The sequence below is a fragment of the Cyanistes caeruleus genome, chromosome 6, assembly GCF_971803275.1.
Source record: "Cyanistes caeruleus chromosome 6, bCyaCae1.hap1.1, whole genome shotgun sequence".
Classification (NCBI taxonomy): Eukaryota; Metazoa; Chordata; class Aves; order Passeriformes; family Paridae; genus Cyanistes; species Cyanistes caeruleus.
The window spans coordinates 56,716,939-56,733,556 of NC_141706.1; the positions used below are offsets into that span (position 1 = coordinate 56,716,939).

The 16,618-nt window shown below is 45.4% G+C and overlaps 1 protein-coding gene and 1 long non-coding RNA gene across 3 annotated transcripts; one reads left to right on the forward strand and one right to left on the reverse strand.

Moving 5' to 3' along the window:
- The first annotated feature begins 443 nt into the window (after positions 1-443).
- Positions 444-7,759, forward strand: LOC147652711 (uncharacterized). Of its 2 annotated transcripts, XM_086895051.1 has the most exons (4): positions 444-903; positions 1,267-1,346; positions 4,404-4,520; positions 5,146-7,759. In XM_086895051.1, the coding sequence occupies exons 1-4, from the start codon at positions 509-511 to the stop codon at positions 5,196-5,198; spliced, it is 645 nt and encodes a 214-aa protein (XP_086751177.1). In that variant the 5' UTR covers positions 444-508; the 3' UTR covers positions 5,199-7,759. The 2 variants fall into 2 exon arrangements, with proteins under 2 accessions (XP_086751177.1, XP_086751176.1); XM_086895050.1 differs by lacking the exons at positions 4,404-4,520; positions 5,146-7,759 and adding an exon at positions 1,631-2,048.
- A 3,585-nt stretch (positions 7,760-11,344) lies between these two features.
- Positions 11,345-14,462, reverse strand: LOC147652712 (uncharacterized). The gene is made up of 2 exons (XR_015288554.1): positions 12,150-14,462; positions 11,345-11,708 (listed from the first exon to the last, which is right to left on the reverse strand). It is a non-coding gene; the product is annotated as an uncharacterized LOC147652712 (long non-coding RNA).
- Positions 14,463-16,618: the final 2,156 nt, after the last annotated feature.

Below are 16,618 nucleotides of genomic sequence, written 5' to 3' on the forward strand. Positions count from 1 at the left end.
CACGCCCCATTCCAGGTGTGACACACCCCGAGCCAGCTGTGACACGCCCTGAGCCAGCTGTGACACGCCCTGAGCCAGGTGTGACACACCCCACTCCAGGTGTGACACACCCCACTCCAGGTGTGACACGTCCCACTCCAGGTGTGACACGCCCCATTCCAGGTGTGACACGCCCAATTCCAGGTGTGACACGCCCCATTCCAGGTGTGACACGCCCCACTCCGGGTGTGACACGCCCCATTCCAGGTGTGACACACCCCGATCCAGGTGTGACACGCCCCATTCCAGGTGTGACACGCCCCACTCCGGGTGTGACACGCCCCACTCCAGGTGTGACACGCCCCACTCCGGGTGTGACACGCCCCACTCCAGGTGTGACACGCCCAATTCCAGGTGTGACACGCCCCACTCCAGGTGTGACACGCCCCACTCCAGGTGTGACACGCCCCGGGCTCTCGCTCCGGGTCACGGTGTCGGCAGCCGCATTGATCCCAGCCGTTCACCCGCGATGAGGCTGCGGGCGGCCCCCGCTGTGCTGCGGGAACCGGGGCTCCCCGGCCGCTCCCTCCTTCCCCACCGCCCTGCCCGGGGCTCCTCCCTGTGTCCCCAGGGCCGGACACAGCCCCGCTCCCGGTCAGACACAGCCCCTCTCCGGTCCGTACAGTCTCTCTCCGGTCAGACACAGCCCCTCTCCGGTCCGTACAGCCCCTCTCCGGTCCGTACAGCCCCTCTCCGGTCCGTACAGCCCCTCTCCGGTCCGTACAGCCCCTCTCCGGTCCGTACAGCCCCTCTCCGGTCCGGCTGTGTCCCGCAGCGCTCCCCTCCTGTGCCCGGCACGGCTGCTCCGAGCAGGGAGCTGGGGATAGCTACAGGGCACCGAGCAGAGATGGACAGGGGGAACAGGTACAGTTTAAAAGAGTTTTAAACTTTATATTTTAAATTTATTTTTTTCCCTCCCTGCCTTTCACATTTTCTTGTTATTTGAAGAGTGCACGTCCCTTTAGGTTCACGGCCGGTCTGTACTTGGACCAGTGCTGTGATTTGTGAGCTTGGGCAGGGATCTCAAGTGGCCGAGCCATGGGCTGCAAAACCCTCTCCTGCTGTAACTTTTCTGTCCTAGGGACAGCATGACGTTGCCAAGCACAAAATGCTCAGTGGGATCAAAAGAGAAAGACTTCTACATGAGTCGCAAATAGTGATGAATCCACAGGAACAGCTATTCTGTAAATGATTAATGAGTCTCTCCATTATTCATTCCTGTGTCAGGTGCTGCCAGGGAGAGCCCCACTGCACTCTGCCATTGCCTGCCTGCCGCCTCACCAGAGCTGCTGCTGCTGCTGCCACAGGTGCAGGTGCTCCAGGGATACAATTTGCAGACGGTTTGGCTTTGTAAATACCAGATGAAGCATCAATGGCACAGAAGTGCTGCTCAGATGCCACTGCCTTTTTATGGTCCTCTTTTGCCATTAGCGAATGGGTTTCAATGTTTAATAGGGTCAGGATATTAATTAGCAGCTTCTGTGGTACATCATGCAGCACAGAGACTGAAGGACAATAATGGTGTTTGTAGTGGTTAAAACCTAACAGAAATCAAATCTGACAAGAATCTCATCTGCCATTTTGTCTGCAGCCACAACAATAAGAGAGGAAATTCCTTCGGAGTCCACACACGCAGGAGAATTCAAATCATTTGAGCAGGACTTCCCCTCAGCTGCAGGATTTTCTCCTTTAGCCTGTGCCTTAGGAGGTGAGGCTAGGATGCTCTGCCCAGGAGGGACACTCACAGCTCAGCACCGTAGCTGCCTGCCCTGAAGCCAGAGCTCTAATTACCCACATCATTATCTCAGCCTGCCCTGCTGGAAATGTTATCCTGGAGTATGGGGATTTTCTAGGAGCACTCCTTCCGGTGTAAGACAATGTAATTATTATTGCCACCAGAGAAGGGAATGACTAATAAGGACATTCAGAGAGCATTTTGTTCATCCTTTGCTCTGCAGCTTCAAAGACAACTTTAAAATGCATAATTAAACATTTCAAGTGCTAAAACTGCCTTGGCTCTTTTAGTTAATTTCTTTCCAATATTAAGACATAAAGTGGACAATAATTTCCCAGCAGGCCAACAGCTCCACCCTTAATTAGCTAATGGATCTTACATCTGCCCACTCTCATGTTTTGCTTTTGCTGTGCATTTTTACCTGGTGTCCATTTTTTCCCCCTGCTGATTCCAGTGATACCGCCCAGAGGAGGTGACTGGTCCTTGTTTGTCTCACCCCAGCCCCTCTGTGCAGAGTAGCTCCTCACAGCTACAGAAGAATGCTGGGTTTGGATGACTATCTGCTCGAGAGATTAGTTTGATTAGGCAAGAGATTTGAATGTGCAGGCATGTTAATCACTCAGCACAGGTTTATCCAGCTGTTTTGTAGAGCATGAGATGTTGATTTCAAGTCTTTCTGGGCCTGCAGAGGGAAAAGCTGGACATAGCATTGGTGATTATGGCAATTTCTCCCATGTTACCTTGACCAACCATTCTTGGTATGATGCCACAAGTTGACACTGTTATGTTACACAGTGTTCCTTATGTAAAATATTTTACTGACAACAGTTCCACATAGTGCAGAGTTGTTTTCTTTGGGGTTTTATTGTGTTTGTTTGGTTTTTTTGTTGTGGTTTTTTTTTTTTTCCCTGTAAGGATGACTGAACCATGGAGAAATCCTATGTAACATATCCATTAGGCTGTCAGAGCATGACCATGGTGTCCTGTCCCTTCCCAGCTCACCAATGTTCATACCATCAGTGAACACCCAGGAGCTTTCCCAGCACAGCTGTGCTGTAGGTGGTAGCAGGGAAAAGGCTACATCTGCTCTCCCACCCCATGGGTTTCAGCATCCCTGCCTCTGTCAGTAGGAAAGAATGATTCCAGCTCATTCCTGCTTCCTGTAGTCAATTTGTCCCTGTGGCAGTCCCTGTAGCATCAATGCCAACTTCTAAAAACATAAACCTATGATGCAGCCTATAATTCTCAATGAATTGTTTCCTAGCATTAATTTTAAAATATGATGGTCTCTTCTGTTAAACTAAATATATCTGCATTAGGTTCTTTCTTTAGTAAAATGCCTTAAAATGAGTTATTGTAAATAAAACAATTTGAAAAGTTAAAAAAAAAATAAATTAAATAAACCCATACATGCTTTACTGTATTGAAGTCAGCTTCCAAAAGTAGCAAAGCAGGTGTCTGGTATTCCTTTATACCTCCAGGTGTCAAGGGAGGCTGTTAAAATTTATGGAGTCATACCAACATAAAGGAGGGATAATGAATTTGATTGGTTTTATTGCATCACCCAGTGCTACTGAGAGGTGCCAATCTGTTTGGAGAAGATGTTGCAAGACACTTCCAGGTGCTTAAAGAACTCAGCCAATGTAATACTGAATATGGGGCAAACCTAATGAGCCTCTGAAATGATCAATTACACATCCTCTTTCCCACACTGGAGACAAATTAAGCATTTTAATACAGTAGACAAAACTAGGCCAGATATTTTGATGTGAGGTGATGAAACCCAACTTTTCTGCTCCCCAGGTGTTTGGATGGAGCTTTGAGCAACTTGGCCTACTGGAAGGTGTCCCTGTTCTTTGTTGGAAGGGTGGAACCAGATGATTTTTAAGGTCCCTTTGAACCCAGGCCATACTATGATTTTAGGATTCAGAGTTGCCCAGAAGTAAAGCTCATATCTGTACAGAACAATGAAGCTTGGTAGCAACAATATGAACCTTTGCTGCTCTTGGTGATCTCTTATCACCTGGTTATAAGGAACTCCTTATACGTGAATTTAGACAGAAATTAATGCAATCTTCTCCAAACAATTAACATTTATAAAAACATTAAATTTGTTTTTTGTTAAACCCCCATGTATTAATTATTTAATTCTTTACAGAGAGTCAAATTCTATGTATAATTTTTTTCTAAAGCTGCTAAAAAGTAGGTGGAAATCTCAAAAATCACAATAAATCTATGTGTATCCTTGATTTATACTCAGTCATCTCTGTGATTTAATGTAATCTCTACATAAGAGAGGGAATGTAGCTTAGAGATGGGTATACCTGCACCAGTTACTCAAATGCTTTTCAGTAAATCTAGTAAGATGATAATATTGGTAGCTGTAAAAAGAGCAGGTATAATTATGAACTGTTGCATGAAGAAGTAGATCAGTTATAATCATGCTCTTAGAATTGCAGAAAATTCATGTATTTATGCCTTTGGTTCATACATATGTATACTAGTGTATGTTTCACATATAGCATATCGTTTATATTTATATGCTATATACATATGTTTGTGTTGCACACATTTCCTATGCATGATATAACTCTAAACTAGCAAAAATAAAATAAAATAATTTCTATAGGTCTAACATTCAGCTGGTTGGAAGAATGCAATAGCAACTCCACCATGTTCCAGGAGAGGGCAGTCAGACATGTCCACAGGGTTTACAAGCCATTTGTAGACCCAGAGCAAATGCAAGGTAACCTAACAAATATGAAGATTTATTCCTGCTTTCATGGCCTTACTGATTGCAGTTCAGAGTAAAACACAGCCCTAAACTTTCCAAACCATCAGTCTGCGATGAAAAATACTCTCCCTAATGTTACAGCCAGAGTTTTCACTGACCTCCTGAACGATGCCTCTTCAAGCAGCTGGCAGACATTAAAACATTGAATTAAAGGTGAATTTAGGTACTGTGGAGCAGGTGGTCCAGGGACATTTCTGTTTAGCATGGCTTCTTCAGCAAGTCTTGTGCTTATGGGAAAAGGACAGTGCTGCACCTTCCCTGCAGCTCAAGCAAGCCCACAGCAAGTGGGTAATAGCCCAAGAGTAGCTGCATCACCGGGAATCATCTGAAAGGTGCTATTAATCTCTTTTGTTGTGCTAATGGAAGGTGCAAGCCAACACAACTATTAATTGCAAACCTGTTCAGTCCAAGTGTTTCGTGCCAAGCAGGCTTAGTAATGCAGCTGAGAGGTTTTGTGTTTTATCCTAATTAACTCAACAAGAAAGGCAATAGAAATGAAATGTTTTCAGTTGTGTTTTCCAGTGCTAATCAGCAGCTCGTTATCTTTAATCACACCGGCGTTGCTGTTCTTTTCCAGCAGGTGATAGAGGAACTGTGCAGGAGCATGTGGTGGTGACATGGGAGGGGTGAGTGCAGCAAGGAGAGGATGAGTGGCGAGAGAAGCCCTCTGCCCACGTGGAGAGAGCTGAGCCCTGTCACCAGATCCACAGCCACCGTTTTTGGCACCCACCAGAAGAGCAGATCCAGCTGTTGTCCTGCCATTTCAGCAGCCTGTGCTGCAGCATTGTTGGGCTGAATGGTGAACATGCTCCAGGAGGTCTCCCCCATCATCCTCACAAGGCACTGATGACTTTACAGGTGACACTGCACTCACAGAGATTCTCAAATCCCCATGCATGGCTGCAAAAGGACACCTCACCCTCTAAGGGCCAGTGGAGGCAATAGGACCTGGATAGGCCGGGTGTCCTTTCCAGCTCCCTCCAGGCCTGCAGTGTGCAGCTTGCTTCATGGTGTGAGCACCTCTGGGCCCCTCAGAAGAGACACTGTGCCCAAATCACTCAGTGGTGTCAAGCCTGAGAGGGCAATGGCAGTGACAGGGCTCTCTCAAGGCTGTACCCCAGTCCTAGGGGCCTCTCCCTCTGTGCACCATGCAAGGGACCTCCTTGACTCTCCAGCTGTGAGACCAGCATCCACTAAGCTGTAAAAGTGTGAGGCTTTGCACTCTTACAGAAGTTCTTATAGCTTGTCACTGCCTTCAGTTCATTATTTCCCTACATTTACATTTCTCCCCAGCACAAGGTGGTTGACTGATTAACAGAATGACACCTCTGTTATTTCCTTTAGCTTTTGGGGACCAGATCCAGGTGGCCTTTTCTATCTTGTAATTATGTGTTTCTGTTGACTTATTGCTCTGTCCTCTAAGCCCACCATGTCCAATATTGGTGTTTCTGTCTCTATGCCTCTGTCACTGACTTAATAACCTGTGTCACCTCACCATGGAGTTGTATTAGTGCCTGTGCTTTCAGAGTCATTTTGGAAACATCAGGTATCTATATGAGTCTCAGAATTTCAAAGTTTGATAGTTTCCCTCATTCTTGTGTGTTTTATATATTGCAACATTTAGTACCAACAAGATCAATGATGCTACTCAGAATAACTATTTCTATAGATATGAGCTTGAAGCAGTACTTTGCTGTATTAAATTATATAATAAGAGACATGTAGGTAGTGGATAACAAGATGTGGATGAATGACCCAAAATAATTAAATCCTTCTGTGGAAGATCCAAAAAACAAATTAAACTCAGATGCAATCTAGAATGAGAGCCAGAAAAAAAAGCCAAGTTTTTGCTATGGTTCCATAAAATCATATCCAATAGTTTGAGCTTGCAGAGCCATCCCAAGTCTGAGATTTTATAGAATCATAGAATGATTAGAGTTGGAAGGGAGCTTAAAAATCATCTAGTTCCAACCCCTCTGCCATGGGCAAGGACATTTTTCACTGGGCCAGATTGTTCAGGGCCCCATCCAACCTGGCAATGTATGTATCTGAATCACTGGTAAGAAGAGATAGCAGTGTTAGTTACTGCCAGATTCCAGATGAAATAGCTCAATACAATGCAAATGCAGATGATCAGCAGGACAAACCCTAGAGCCAGAACAGCAAACATGAAATTCTACTTTTGGGTATTAAAAATCCTCAGGGGAATGTACCTGGTCTCTAACCAGGCTGTATTACCCACTATTGGGTATTGGCCCAGTACCCTGAGAGCTGGTGGCAAATCTCCCACTGAGCTCAGCTCTTCCTTGCCCAGCTGCTGGGTGGCTGCCCAGGCCCTGGACAGGCAGAGAAGAGTCTGTGCACACAGGCTGGGCTGAGCCTGGAAATGGTCCCTGCCATGATGGCACGTGTCCCTGCAGAGAGCTGCTGGGTAACTCTGCAGCACTGCATGGCCCCTCTGACAGAGAAACCAGGCTCAGCAGCCTCAGCCTTTACAGGCTGCAAAAATGATGGGAAAAGTGAGACCTGAATTCTTGCCTGCTCAAAACCTAAGATCCATAAAGCAGTGTTTGAGAGCCCTTGGGATCCTATGGTTCAGACCACCTCAGTTCTTCCTGGAGCTAATGTCAGTGCATCTCCATCCTGCTGCAGGCTGACTTGCTTTGTGATGGATTCAGTACACATCGTATGAGCATGTGTTACATCAGGCAGATCTTCCAGAAAGGTTACCACTTTGTGTTCCCTTTTCTTTCCCCAACTGAATTGGTTAGAAAGAATGCAGCTCGTCCAATGTCTGCTAAGTACATAAACCTAACTTCTAATTAGTCCCTCGTATTTTTGGAGAACCTCTGCAACCTTTTCATAAAGACAAAGACCATCATTGCTATGAAAAGCATGGGGTAAATGAGGACCAGAAATAGTTCCAGAAATACCCCTGACAGAATAGTCAGGGATGACAGTGCTCAAGAACTGAAAACTCTACACATGCTGGAGCAGCAACCACAGCCAGAACACCCCTGTTTGGATGCCTGTGATGTATTTCAGGTTTCTTGGCTGTACTGTTGGATGCCACGTAACGCTGGGGGTCAAGATCACTCCTGGCATAAGTTCACTGAAATCAAATCATCTGCCTTTGGGTTACTGGTGCTGCACCAGGGACTAATTTGGTCCTTGGTGTTTCATTTCGATCGCATTCGGTTTGAATTAGCATTGATCATTTCACACAGCAGGCAGGCTTTACAAACAGGAGTTTTCTCTTCACCTCCTGCTGTGTGTCTCCCCACATGTCTTCTTCCATCTTTGAAAAATTATTCTGTTTAGCCCTATTGTATCTGAGGGAAGTATTCATCAATGGAGAGAGAAACGTGGATTAGCCTCACATCTGCTCTCCTCCCTGCCATGGAGCGGGGTGACGCTGAGTTTTGCCAAGGGAAACAGTAGCAGAGAGCACTGTTGATGTAGATAGAAGTAAAAAGTCTGCCCTGAGGACAGCTTGTCAAATGAAGCCTCCTGTGCCATTAATTACAGTTCCAAGGTGCAGATGAAATATGTATGTGATAGAAGAGGTTTGCCTTTTAATGTATTGTTTGAGCAATTTTTTAAAGAGACGGCATCAAGCCGAGCCTTCAGCTCATACACAGAGGGTTTTCTTTTCTTGTTGCTCATAGACTCTTGTAATTTCATTCCTACAGTGAAAGAGTAGTTCTGGTGACACCTCCAAAGACTGACTTCTTCCTGGGAAACCTACAGGAATTGCTCTAATACTGGCACTGTTTGTGGCCACATCAGCTCTCGCATCAATATTCAGAATTATGAAAGTAGTCCCAAAGTAATTTTATTTGTTAGAGAATTATGCCTAATTAAATGGAACTGCGTACAAAATAAAAAAAAAAAAACACCATATTGTGAAGAACTATAATTAGGCTCTAGTTAGTATTTTTGTGTTTCATATCACAAGTGTAAAAAGACCTTTGATGAAAACATTCTATGACTGTACTGACTATAGAAGTACCCCGAGATCTCAGCCAGGGCAGGAACTCCACAGGAGCAGTGTGAACAAGTTGTATAATTGTAGAAACTCCCACATGAGGCAGGGACAAGAGGGAACTTTGCTGTCTACAGAGGGAAACTGAGGCAGAGAGAAATCTAATCTTTGATTAGTGTTAGAGAGGCGAACCGTAGCAGAGCCAGGAACTAAACTTAGCCTGCTGAGTCCTGGCAGCAGCAGCCCTTTCCCTGGGACAGGCTGCATTCCTCCCCTGAATACTGCAGAGCAATAAATAGCAGCCAGCAGGGAAAATGGAAAGGAGAGCAGGGAGAGCTCGGGGCTCTCCTCTGAGATTGGTGATGACCTGGCAGAGCAGTGAAATGGCCAGGGAGGAGGATTCACAGCTGGGGAAGCTATGCCTCCCTCCTCTGAGCAGTGCAGGAGGGGGACAGTGGAGGCAGGAAGGTCAGGGAGGAAGCTGAAGATGATAAAGGTGGCTTTGAGAAACAAAGGGATGTGTTTTCAGCTTCCTCCTGAGAGGGCTGAGCCCTTCAGAGCGTGAGGTGAAGCACTGCCCCGTGGGTCAGGGCATCCGTGGGCAGCGGGCCCTGGGCAGGCTGGCTGCTAGGAACACACCCCAAACCCCTGCAGTGCTAGTGAGCACTGGCTTGCTTCTCACTGGTTTTTTCAGCTGCAATGACTCTTTTTTTATACCCCAGGCTCTCTAGCACCCCCAGCCCCACTGCAGTACTGACTGACACTCCAACCTCCCATTTTGGATCCCCACCTTCCTCTTTTGTCCGTGTAACCCTGTCTGTGCTGCTGGCAGGGATGGAGGGGGCACATGCAGGGCAGCTCTGGGGCTCTGTGTGTGCTGCAAGGCCACCTTGGCCACACACAGTGACTGTGGGTCACACTGCCACCTGCCTCGTCACAGTATGGACAAGTGTGGCCCTTAACTACTCCAATTTCTCCCCTTTAAAGAGTCACAGATGTTTTCTGGAAGCTGTAGGAGCTTTAATGCACTATGAACCTCATTTTTACTTGGAACTAGGAGGAATCCTGGGGTGAGGATTTATTACCAAAGGCACTGTGCAAATCTTGTTTCTTGAGGAAACAGCAATGAAAAAGAATATTTAAATGGCAAGACAGCACTGGGACAAACTCTGCCTCTAAATAGGTGGATGGGAGTCTTGGTTATTTCAGTACCAAGCACTATGTGCCTTTCCAAGGGCTTAACTTTTATCTGGCAAAGGTGTGGCTGGCCTGGTGTGCCACAGGGAGGAGCAGGGAAGAGAGCCATGACCTTTCAAGATGAGCAGCCAGATTTTTGAATGCATGTGTGCTGAAAGGAAAAGCTCACTTTGCTTTCTCTCCCTTCCCTTCCCCCACTGAAAAACTCAGCTCAAAGGAAAAAACTTCTCTGCAAATGGAAATACAATTGCCACATTGCCCTTTGCAAGAGAAACAACTTGACATTTGACCATACGTGGAATTTCCTTAGATGTGGGCTCTGCTGCAAGACAAATTTCTCTTAGGCTTCTGCTGCTTTCTAAATTGAAGGGAAAAGAATATCAATGGTGGTTTAATTCTCAGCTCTGCAGCCTTTGTGGTTCTCTGGTCTATTACACACAAGTTTAACATCTAGTTATTAATAAGGTTTAGTAACTTTTAAGTATAATATTGCAATGAAAGGTAACTAACTATACACTGATACTGTACATCAAGAAGGCCAGGATCCCTGATTAGTGCACATTAGCTGTGGCAGTGATGGCCTGGGGATGGCCCTTCAGCACATCTGGATCTGCTCTGCACATATAATGATGATTTTATGTGCCAGCCCCTTGATGAGCTGTAAACCACATTTTCAGAGGCAAGCATTCACCTGCTACTTCTAATTCCTGCCATTTCTCTGGATTAATAAAGCAATTGATGAGGAATGTATCTGGGATAAAGAAAAATTTTGGCTTGGGTTTGTGCTGAGGGAGAGTAAAGGCACAGTATAGACAAGGCATCACTGAGAAATGCAAGGGACAGCCCTGGGGAATGTCGAGAGGCAGAAACAACCCTGGCTCTGCCCCCAGATGAGAGTCCTTAGGTTTGTTTAACTGCATGTGGGAGTGCTGGGATTGGCCTCACTGCTCCAGTGAGGGTACAGTGCCTGTGTGCAAGAAAGGCAGAGGGGAAAATTCCATCTCCACATTCTCACTGGATCAGAATTGGAGAGGAAGAAGTAAAATACAGGTCCATGCATCAAATTAAGAAATTGCAAGGAAGCTTGTCCCTCTAATTTTAAAGCATAAAATGTTTGATCTGGACTTCCTGAATGCCCCCAGCTCCCAGAGCAGGCTGGGACGTTTGCTCATTTACTGGAAGAAGCACTTGCTGCTGGGCTGCTGCATATCTCAAGAATGGTTGTAAGATATTTCAGTCACTGAAGTGATTGCAGCTTACCAGAGAGCAGCCAGGTGGGCACCAAGCAAATCACAAAGCTGCCACAGCTCTGTGGTGATGCAGCAGATGCAGCCAGGCTGGCAAGTGTCCAAAGGACACTCCTGGACCAGCTGCAGCACTTTAGTACACTGAGGCAGTGGTTTTGGTTAAGTGAGAGGATGTCACACACTCAAAGCCTTATTTCCAGCAGCCCTGCAGCAGCTGTACCTGTCCAAAACCCCAAGGGATCAGTGCCAGATCAGCCTGTCCCACAAAAATATTTTTCCACGTATTCATATTTATAATAAGAAGGAAGAATAAAGGTTGTTACACCTTTCATGAGCACTGAATGCAGACAGATTATTTTCTCTTTTATTTTTATATAGCAATAAGCAAATTATATTTCCATGTTTTCAGGCAGCACTCCAAACTGACTGATTTAGTGACTCCTTTTCCTTTGCCTCCTGTGGAATGGGGACCAGGCTCCCCTACCACATGCCACAGACTCACAGGATGACCCCAGGGAAAGCACTTAACTCCCTTCCAGGATTTCCCCATCTCCCTGCTGGCAGGGGGGATTCTGATTCCTGTCAGGAACCTGAGCTCAGCTCCAAGGCAGCCCCTGCCCTGCACCTTAGCCCAGGCTTCCCACTCCCAAACCTAAGAGTCTGGCCACACCAAGGCAGTCTTGAATTTCTCCACGAGACAGCTGGAGTTGCCTGTAGTGAAAAACATCAATGTCAGAAACCCAAACCCAAATCTACTCCTATTTTCAATTAAAACTGTTTGAAAAAAATACTTATGTTCTATTTAAACAGTCACAAGGAAGCTCTCCTTTTACCCCATCAACATGCCACCCACAACGTGACTTAAAGAGGTTACTTAAGTGGTAATAATCTGCTTAATTCACTATTCCCAAGGAGTCTTGTCCTCTTTTCAGAAATTGCCAACAAGGTCACCACTTCCGTTAATTGTGGCTGTGTTTATTATAAGAGGGAGGCGGCTCCAAGTGACCAAGGATGGAAACTCCTCCCAGATCATTCCCGCCGTCAAACACTAGTGACAAATGTTTGCAGAAAAGCAAATGAAAGTGGGTTGTAAAGGGCACCATCTTACAAACTTCATAGACACCCTAATGAATATTTTTCCCTGCTGCTCACCTCTGATTCCAATTTCTTAATCAGTTCAGTCTCCAAGCACGGCAGACCTTCACTCAATGTTCTGGGGACAGCAGTTGCTTTGATAGAGAAAATCAGCTGGACAGATGATCAGCTGGACCATTGTCAGATCAGATCTCTCTGGTGCTCTGTCTCTGTTGCTGGTCATTCCCAAAAGCATAGTTTGCTCCTGTTCCAGATTTGGGATGAAAACCTGATCTCTTGGTTACCTGTTGTGGCTAACCTTGGTCAGTGACAATTTTAACATCTTATTTTCAGCTTGGTGAAAACATCTTTCTATTCTTGACATAGCACAGAGCAGGGAGAAAGTCTTGGAGATGAGAATGGAAATGAGATATAATTTGTCTGATTGTGTTTGGTTATGTGCTCTCTGAGGCTGCTTCTTGTAAAGGCAGGTGAAGGTGTGATTCCTCTCTGACCTGCAGTGAACAGAGGGTGCTTACACTCCCTCAAAACAAATTTCAGAGCTCTTAGGATGAGCCAATAATTCACTGTGGCTGACACCTCACCTTCCTTTATCACCAAACTGATATCCTTGATCACAGGAGCTGCAATTAGTCCCCAGAGCACTGATAGTACATGACAAACACTGTGGCTTTTGCCTTCCTAAAGGATGACACTGCCTCTAATTGCTCTCGAGATTTTCCAGCTCTGAAGCCTTTGTCAGCTAACCTTGGATATACAATCTGTCTAGGGAAGTTATTGATTCCTCTCGTCTCCACCTCCTCCCTGCCCAGTTAGACAGATTTATAGGAATTTTGGTAGGAACCACTAAAATCCTGGCAGAGCTCATTAATCTGTGAATCTTTAAAAGACTTCCCTCCTTGCAGAGACCATCTGGTTGCCTGAGTGCTATTTCTGCAGCTGCCAAATCAGGTTTGCAAGACTCTCACCTTCTCCTCAAACCCAGCACATGATACTGTAATATTTACATTCAGGGCTTGACACTTTTTCCTACCAGATCTGTGCAGAGCAAATGCAACTTCACTTATCTGTGCAAGATTCAAACCCAGTAAAATGAACAGCAATAATGCCCTTAAAAGCAGCAAGATCAGACTGAATCATATAATTCCTCTTGGCTTTTTATGTTCACTGGGAGACAATTCGGTAACACCTGAAACCTCTGCTAAGAGAACTGCCAATAACTGTAATTACAGCATGAAAATCTACCATGTATTGATGGGAAAAGAGCTTTGGCCCATGTCCCCTGTGCTGGGTCACTCCTGCAGAGCTGGCCAGCAAAAAGCCACTCATGTTTGTCAGTAGATGCCAAAAGCTGGGCTCATGCTGTCATGCTCACCTTTTCTCCATCCTTGTGCTAATGCATCTCACTTGAGCTCCATAGCAGGCTCATTTTGGCTCAGTGTGTCAGAAGACATTGTCAGCAAGAGCTGTGGCAGCTCAGAAGACAGTTTTGTATTTCAAATGCAGTTTTTTTGTTTCTTCACATATTGCAGTGGCCTTTCATAACTCTCCCCAGAGAATGCAACCTTTTATAAATTAGATGGGAGGAAAATGCCTCCAAGATTCAGACTATCAATTAATTTCCTCTTTGAGATCAATCCTCTTCTGAATCTTTGATCTTATTTTATTTACTGTATATTTGCAGATTTGCATTTTTTCTGCGAGCCATCAATTATCACTGCTAAGGTTCACATTTCTTGGAGATAGCTGGAATTTCTTCCCCATTTTCTTTTTGAATGTGCAAAATTATTTTCCCTGCTGCTGGATTGGTGTCACCTGACATAGTTAATCTTCTAATCTTCTCTCTGGGGTGACATCAGAGGAGATGATGGAGACATTTCCTTTCTTGAATACAAAGCTCAGATTCAATTTTTACTAGTGAAAATCTTGCTAATAACATTAAAAAAAATAGAGATAAATGCAAAATTATGACGTGCCTAGTTATTCTGGGGAGCTGCTATTACTTTTGTATTTGTTGCTTCCTAGAGGGCTATTTTAGCTGTCAGCTGTATCTTGCCTATTTTTACTCACTCTTCCTTCTCTGGATGAACCCACACGAGATCTTGTCAGAGCGTCAGCTCCTCTTGAAGTTGCATTCAACACTCCCCATCCATCAAGATGAAATGTGAAGACAATGTGTTAGAAAACAATAATGAAATAAAATTCCAATAATTGGGACTTCCTGGGTGCTCTGCTTCTCGCTGAACCTGGTTGCTTTTCCTTCTGCTGATTGCTGAACAGAGGTTCAAGCCCATCTGACCAGCAGCTCATTTCTCTGCTGCATGTCCTCGTGGCACAGCATCCCACTGGCCCTGGATTTGGTCCACTGACCCCACAGGTACATCTGTGACCTCACCAAGGCCCCATCAGTGACTCAGGAGATGTGGGGCTGACAGTGGGGCTGGTGGTGGCCAGCCAGCACGCTCCCCTCTTGCTTCTCTGCCCTTTAACTGGGAGCAATCCAAAAGTTGTAGTTAATTTTACCCCTTACATTAGAGGACAGAAAGGCACATGCCATCCCCTTGACTGGAGGGTTTTTCCAGAGGGAAAAAACCTGTCTTAGCTAAAAAATTCCTAATATTTTGGGTTCTTCAGTGCTCTGAGAGGTCATCCTTATCCTGATGCCAACCTGCTTATACCAGCCTGCAATTTCTCTTTTAGCCCTGTCCTTCCCTTCCCCCTCCCCAGGCCGTGAATCCTGCATACACAACAGTCAGAAATCTCTTCAGACGGCAGGAAAAAACCCAAGGGAATTTGCATAAATTAGAAAGGAGAAGCACATTTCAGCCATTCTCTCTTTAAACTGCGTGGAAATCACGCTGATGGGAGATATAAATGCCTGCCGAAGCGGGCAGTAAGGCGCTTGCTTCAATCTCACGGAAAATTGCAGATTTCATAATCAGATCTGACTCGGTTAGCTAAAGAAATAATTCTCGCTTCTCAGGATTTCCCTCTGTCAGGAGAGAGAAAGGCAGAGGGAGAGAGAACAGCTCACCCATGCCCCTACAGCAGTGCTGAGCTTAGCAAAGCCCTTCCACCAGTGATGTCAGCAGGCAGCCAGAGTCTGGCAGGGCCTGAGATCCCACAGTGTGTAGCACAGCTCCCTGCTCTTCCTGTGAGGTTTGCATGAGGCTGGCTCCATCCACGGCTGAGTGAGAGGCAAGTCAGCAATAACAAAAGCTCTGGTCCAGATGGGAGCTTCCAGGTGGATCAGGCTCTTTTCGCAGTCAGATTGCTGACTCAGGGTGCAGGGAAAATTATGACCTCCCCATGGGATTTAAAACCTTAAAGCCCAGATTTTCCATGATATTTAGGCACTTAGATCAGGCACAGATCAGATGGGATGTGTAAACACACAGATGAGAAACAAAGCCCCACTACATGTCCTACTCGTGTAGATGACAGTGTTTGGGCTCTAAGGTGGCTGTGTGCCTGTGCCATGGTGGGTGCCCTGCACCCAAGTTTCCCCAAATATGCCCTCTTTCCCCAGGCATATCAGCTCAACTCCAGGGCCTCTGTATCTCAAAAGCCCTTTGCTCTGTCAGGACTGGCCTTGGGTGTGTGCAGGGATGGGACATCCACAACATTCCTGGGCAGATAATTCTTCCTGGAAATCTCCAGAGAGGGAGCAACTGCTTAAGTACTTCAAGATGCATTAGGAATATGCAACTGTCTTTCACAGGAGACAAAACAGTCCAGGAAAATATTTTTTTAGGAAATACTCCAGTGAGTTCCTTCCATACATTGTGTTTACCACCCCACTCACAGTAGGTGTCATGGATTTATGCAGATGGCTGTCTGTCAGGGAGTAGAATGAAGAAGAGAGATTCATAAATGGTTCTCTCTGCATGTTGAGGGATAAGGATCCTTCTGGTTCCTTGGAAAGCCTAAGTGCAAGCAGTTATTGGCAAATATTTATCCCATTTCTCACGTTAGTTTAATACCTGCTGAAATAATATATGCTTTATCTCTTACCTTTTATTGTTTATTTCAATTTTTGACTTTTGCCTTTTTTTTGCCATGGCAGACACCGGACTTATTCATAAATGTCCAAAACTTTCTCTGTCAGACTTAAATTTTCCAGGCTTGGCCTTTTTCCAGGAGCAAACATGGCTCTTCTCTTTTCAGGCTGAGAAAAAGGGGAAGCTAAAATAAATACTCTGTTTTAATCAAAGAAAAAAAAGTCTTACAATTTATCAAAGCCCAGCATTATAACTAAAGTATCCAAGGATCAAAGCTAATTTTTTGATTGAAGTATCCGCATCAAAAGAAGGTGTTTGTTTGTGAGAATCATTGTAAGAATTAGGTCTGATTGGTTCAACTTTTGACCTGCTTTAGTGTTTCACTGAAGAGCTCTCCCAAGGCCAAATCCTAGTAAGGGCTCTGGCAGATGAGCTCCTGCCAACTTTGCTGCAGTAGTTTCAGATGGTTTTTTTCCTTCTCCCTCAGTCTTCTCTGCTGGCTTGCCTGCCCCTCGCCCAGAAGAT

What these genes read in the sequence shown, in the direction of transcription:
- LOC147652711 (XM_086895050.1), top strand. Translation starts at nt 509, where the DNA reads ATGAGGCTGCGGGCGGCCCCCGCTGTGCTGCGGGAACCGGGGCTCCCC. An exon ending in GAGATGGACAGGGGGAACAG is followed by an intron (nt 904 to 1,266) that starts GTACAGTTTAAA and finishes TTCCTGTGTCAG; the next exon opens with GTGCTGCCAGGGAGAGCCCC. An exon ending in TGCTGCTGCTGCTGCCACAG is followed by an intron (nt 1,347 to 1,630) that starts GTGCAGGTGCTC and finishes TTTTGTCTGCAG; the next exon opens with CCACAACAATAAGAGAGGAA.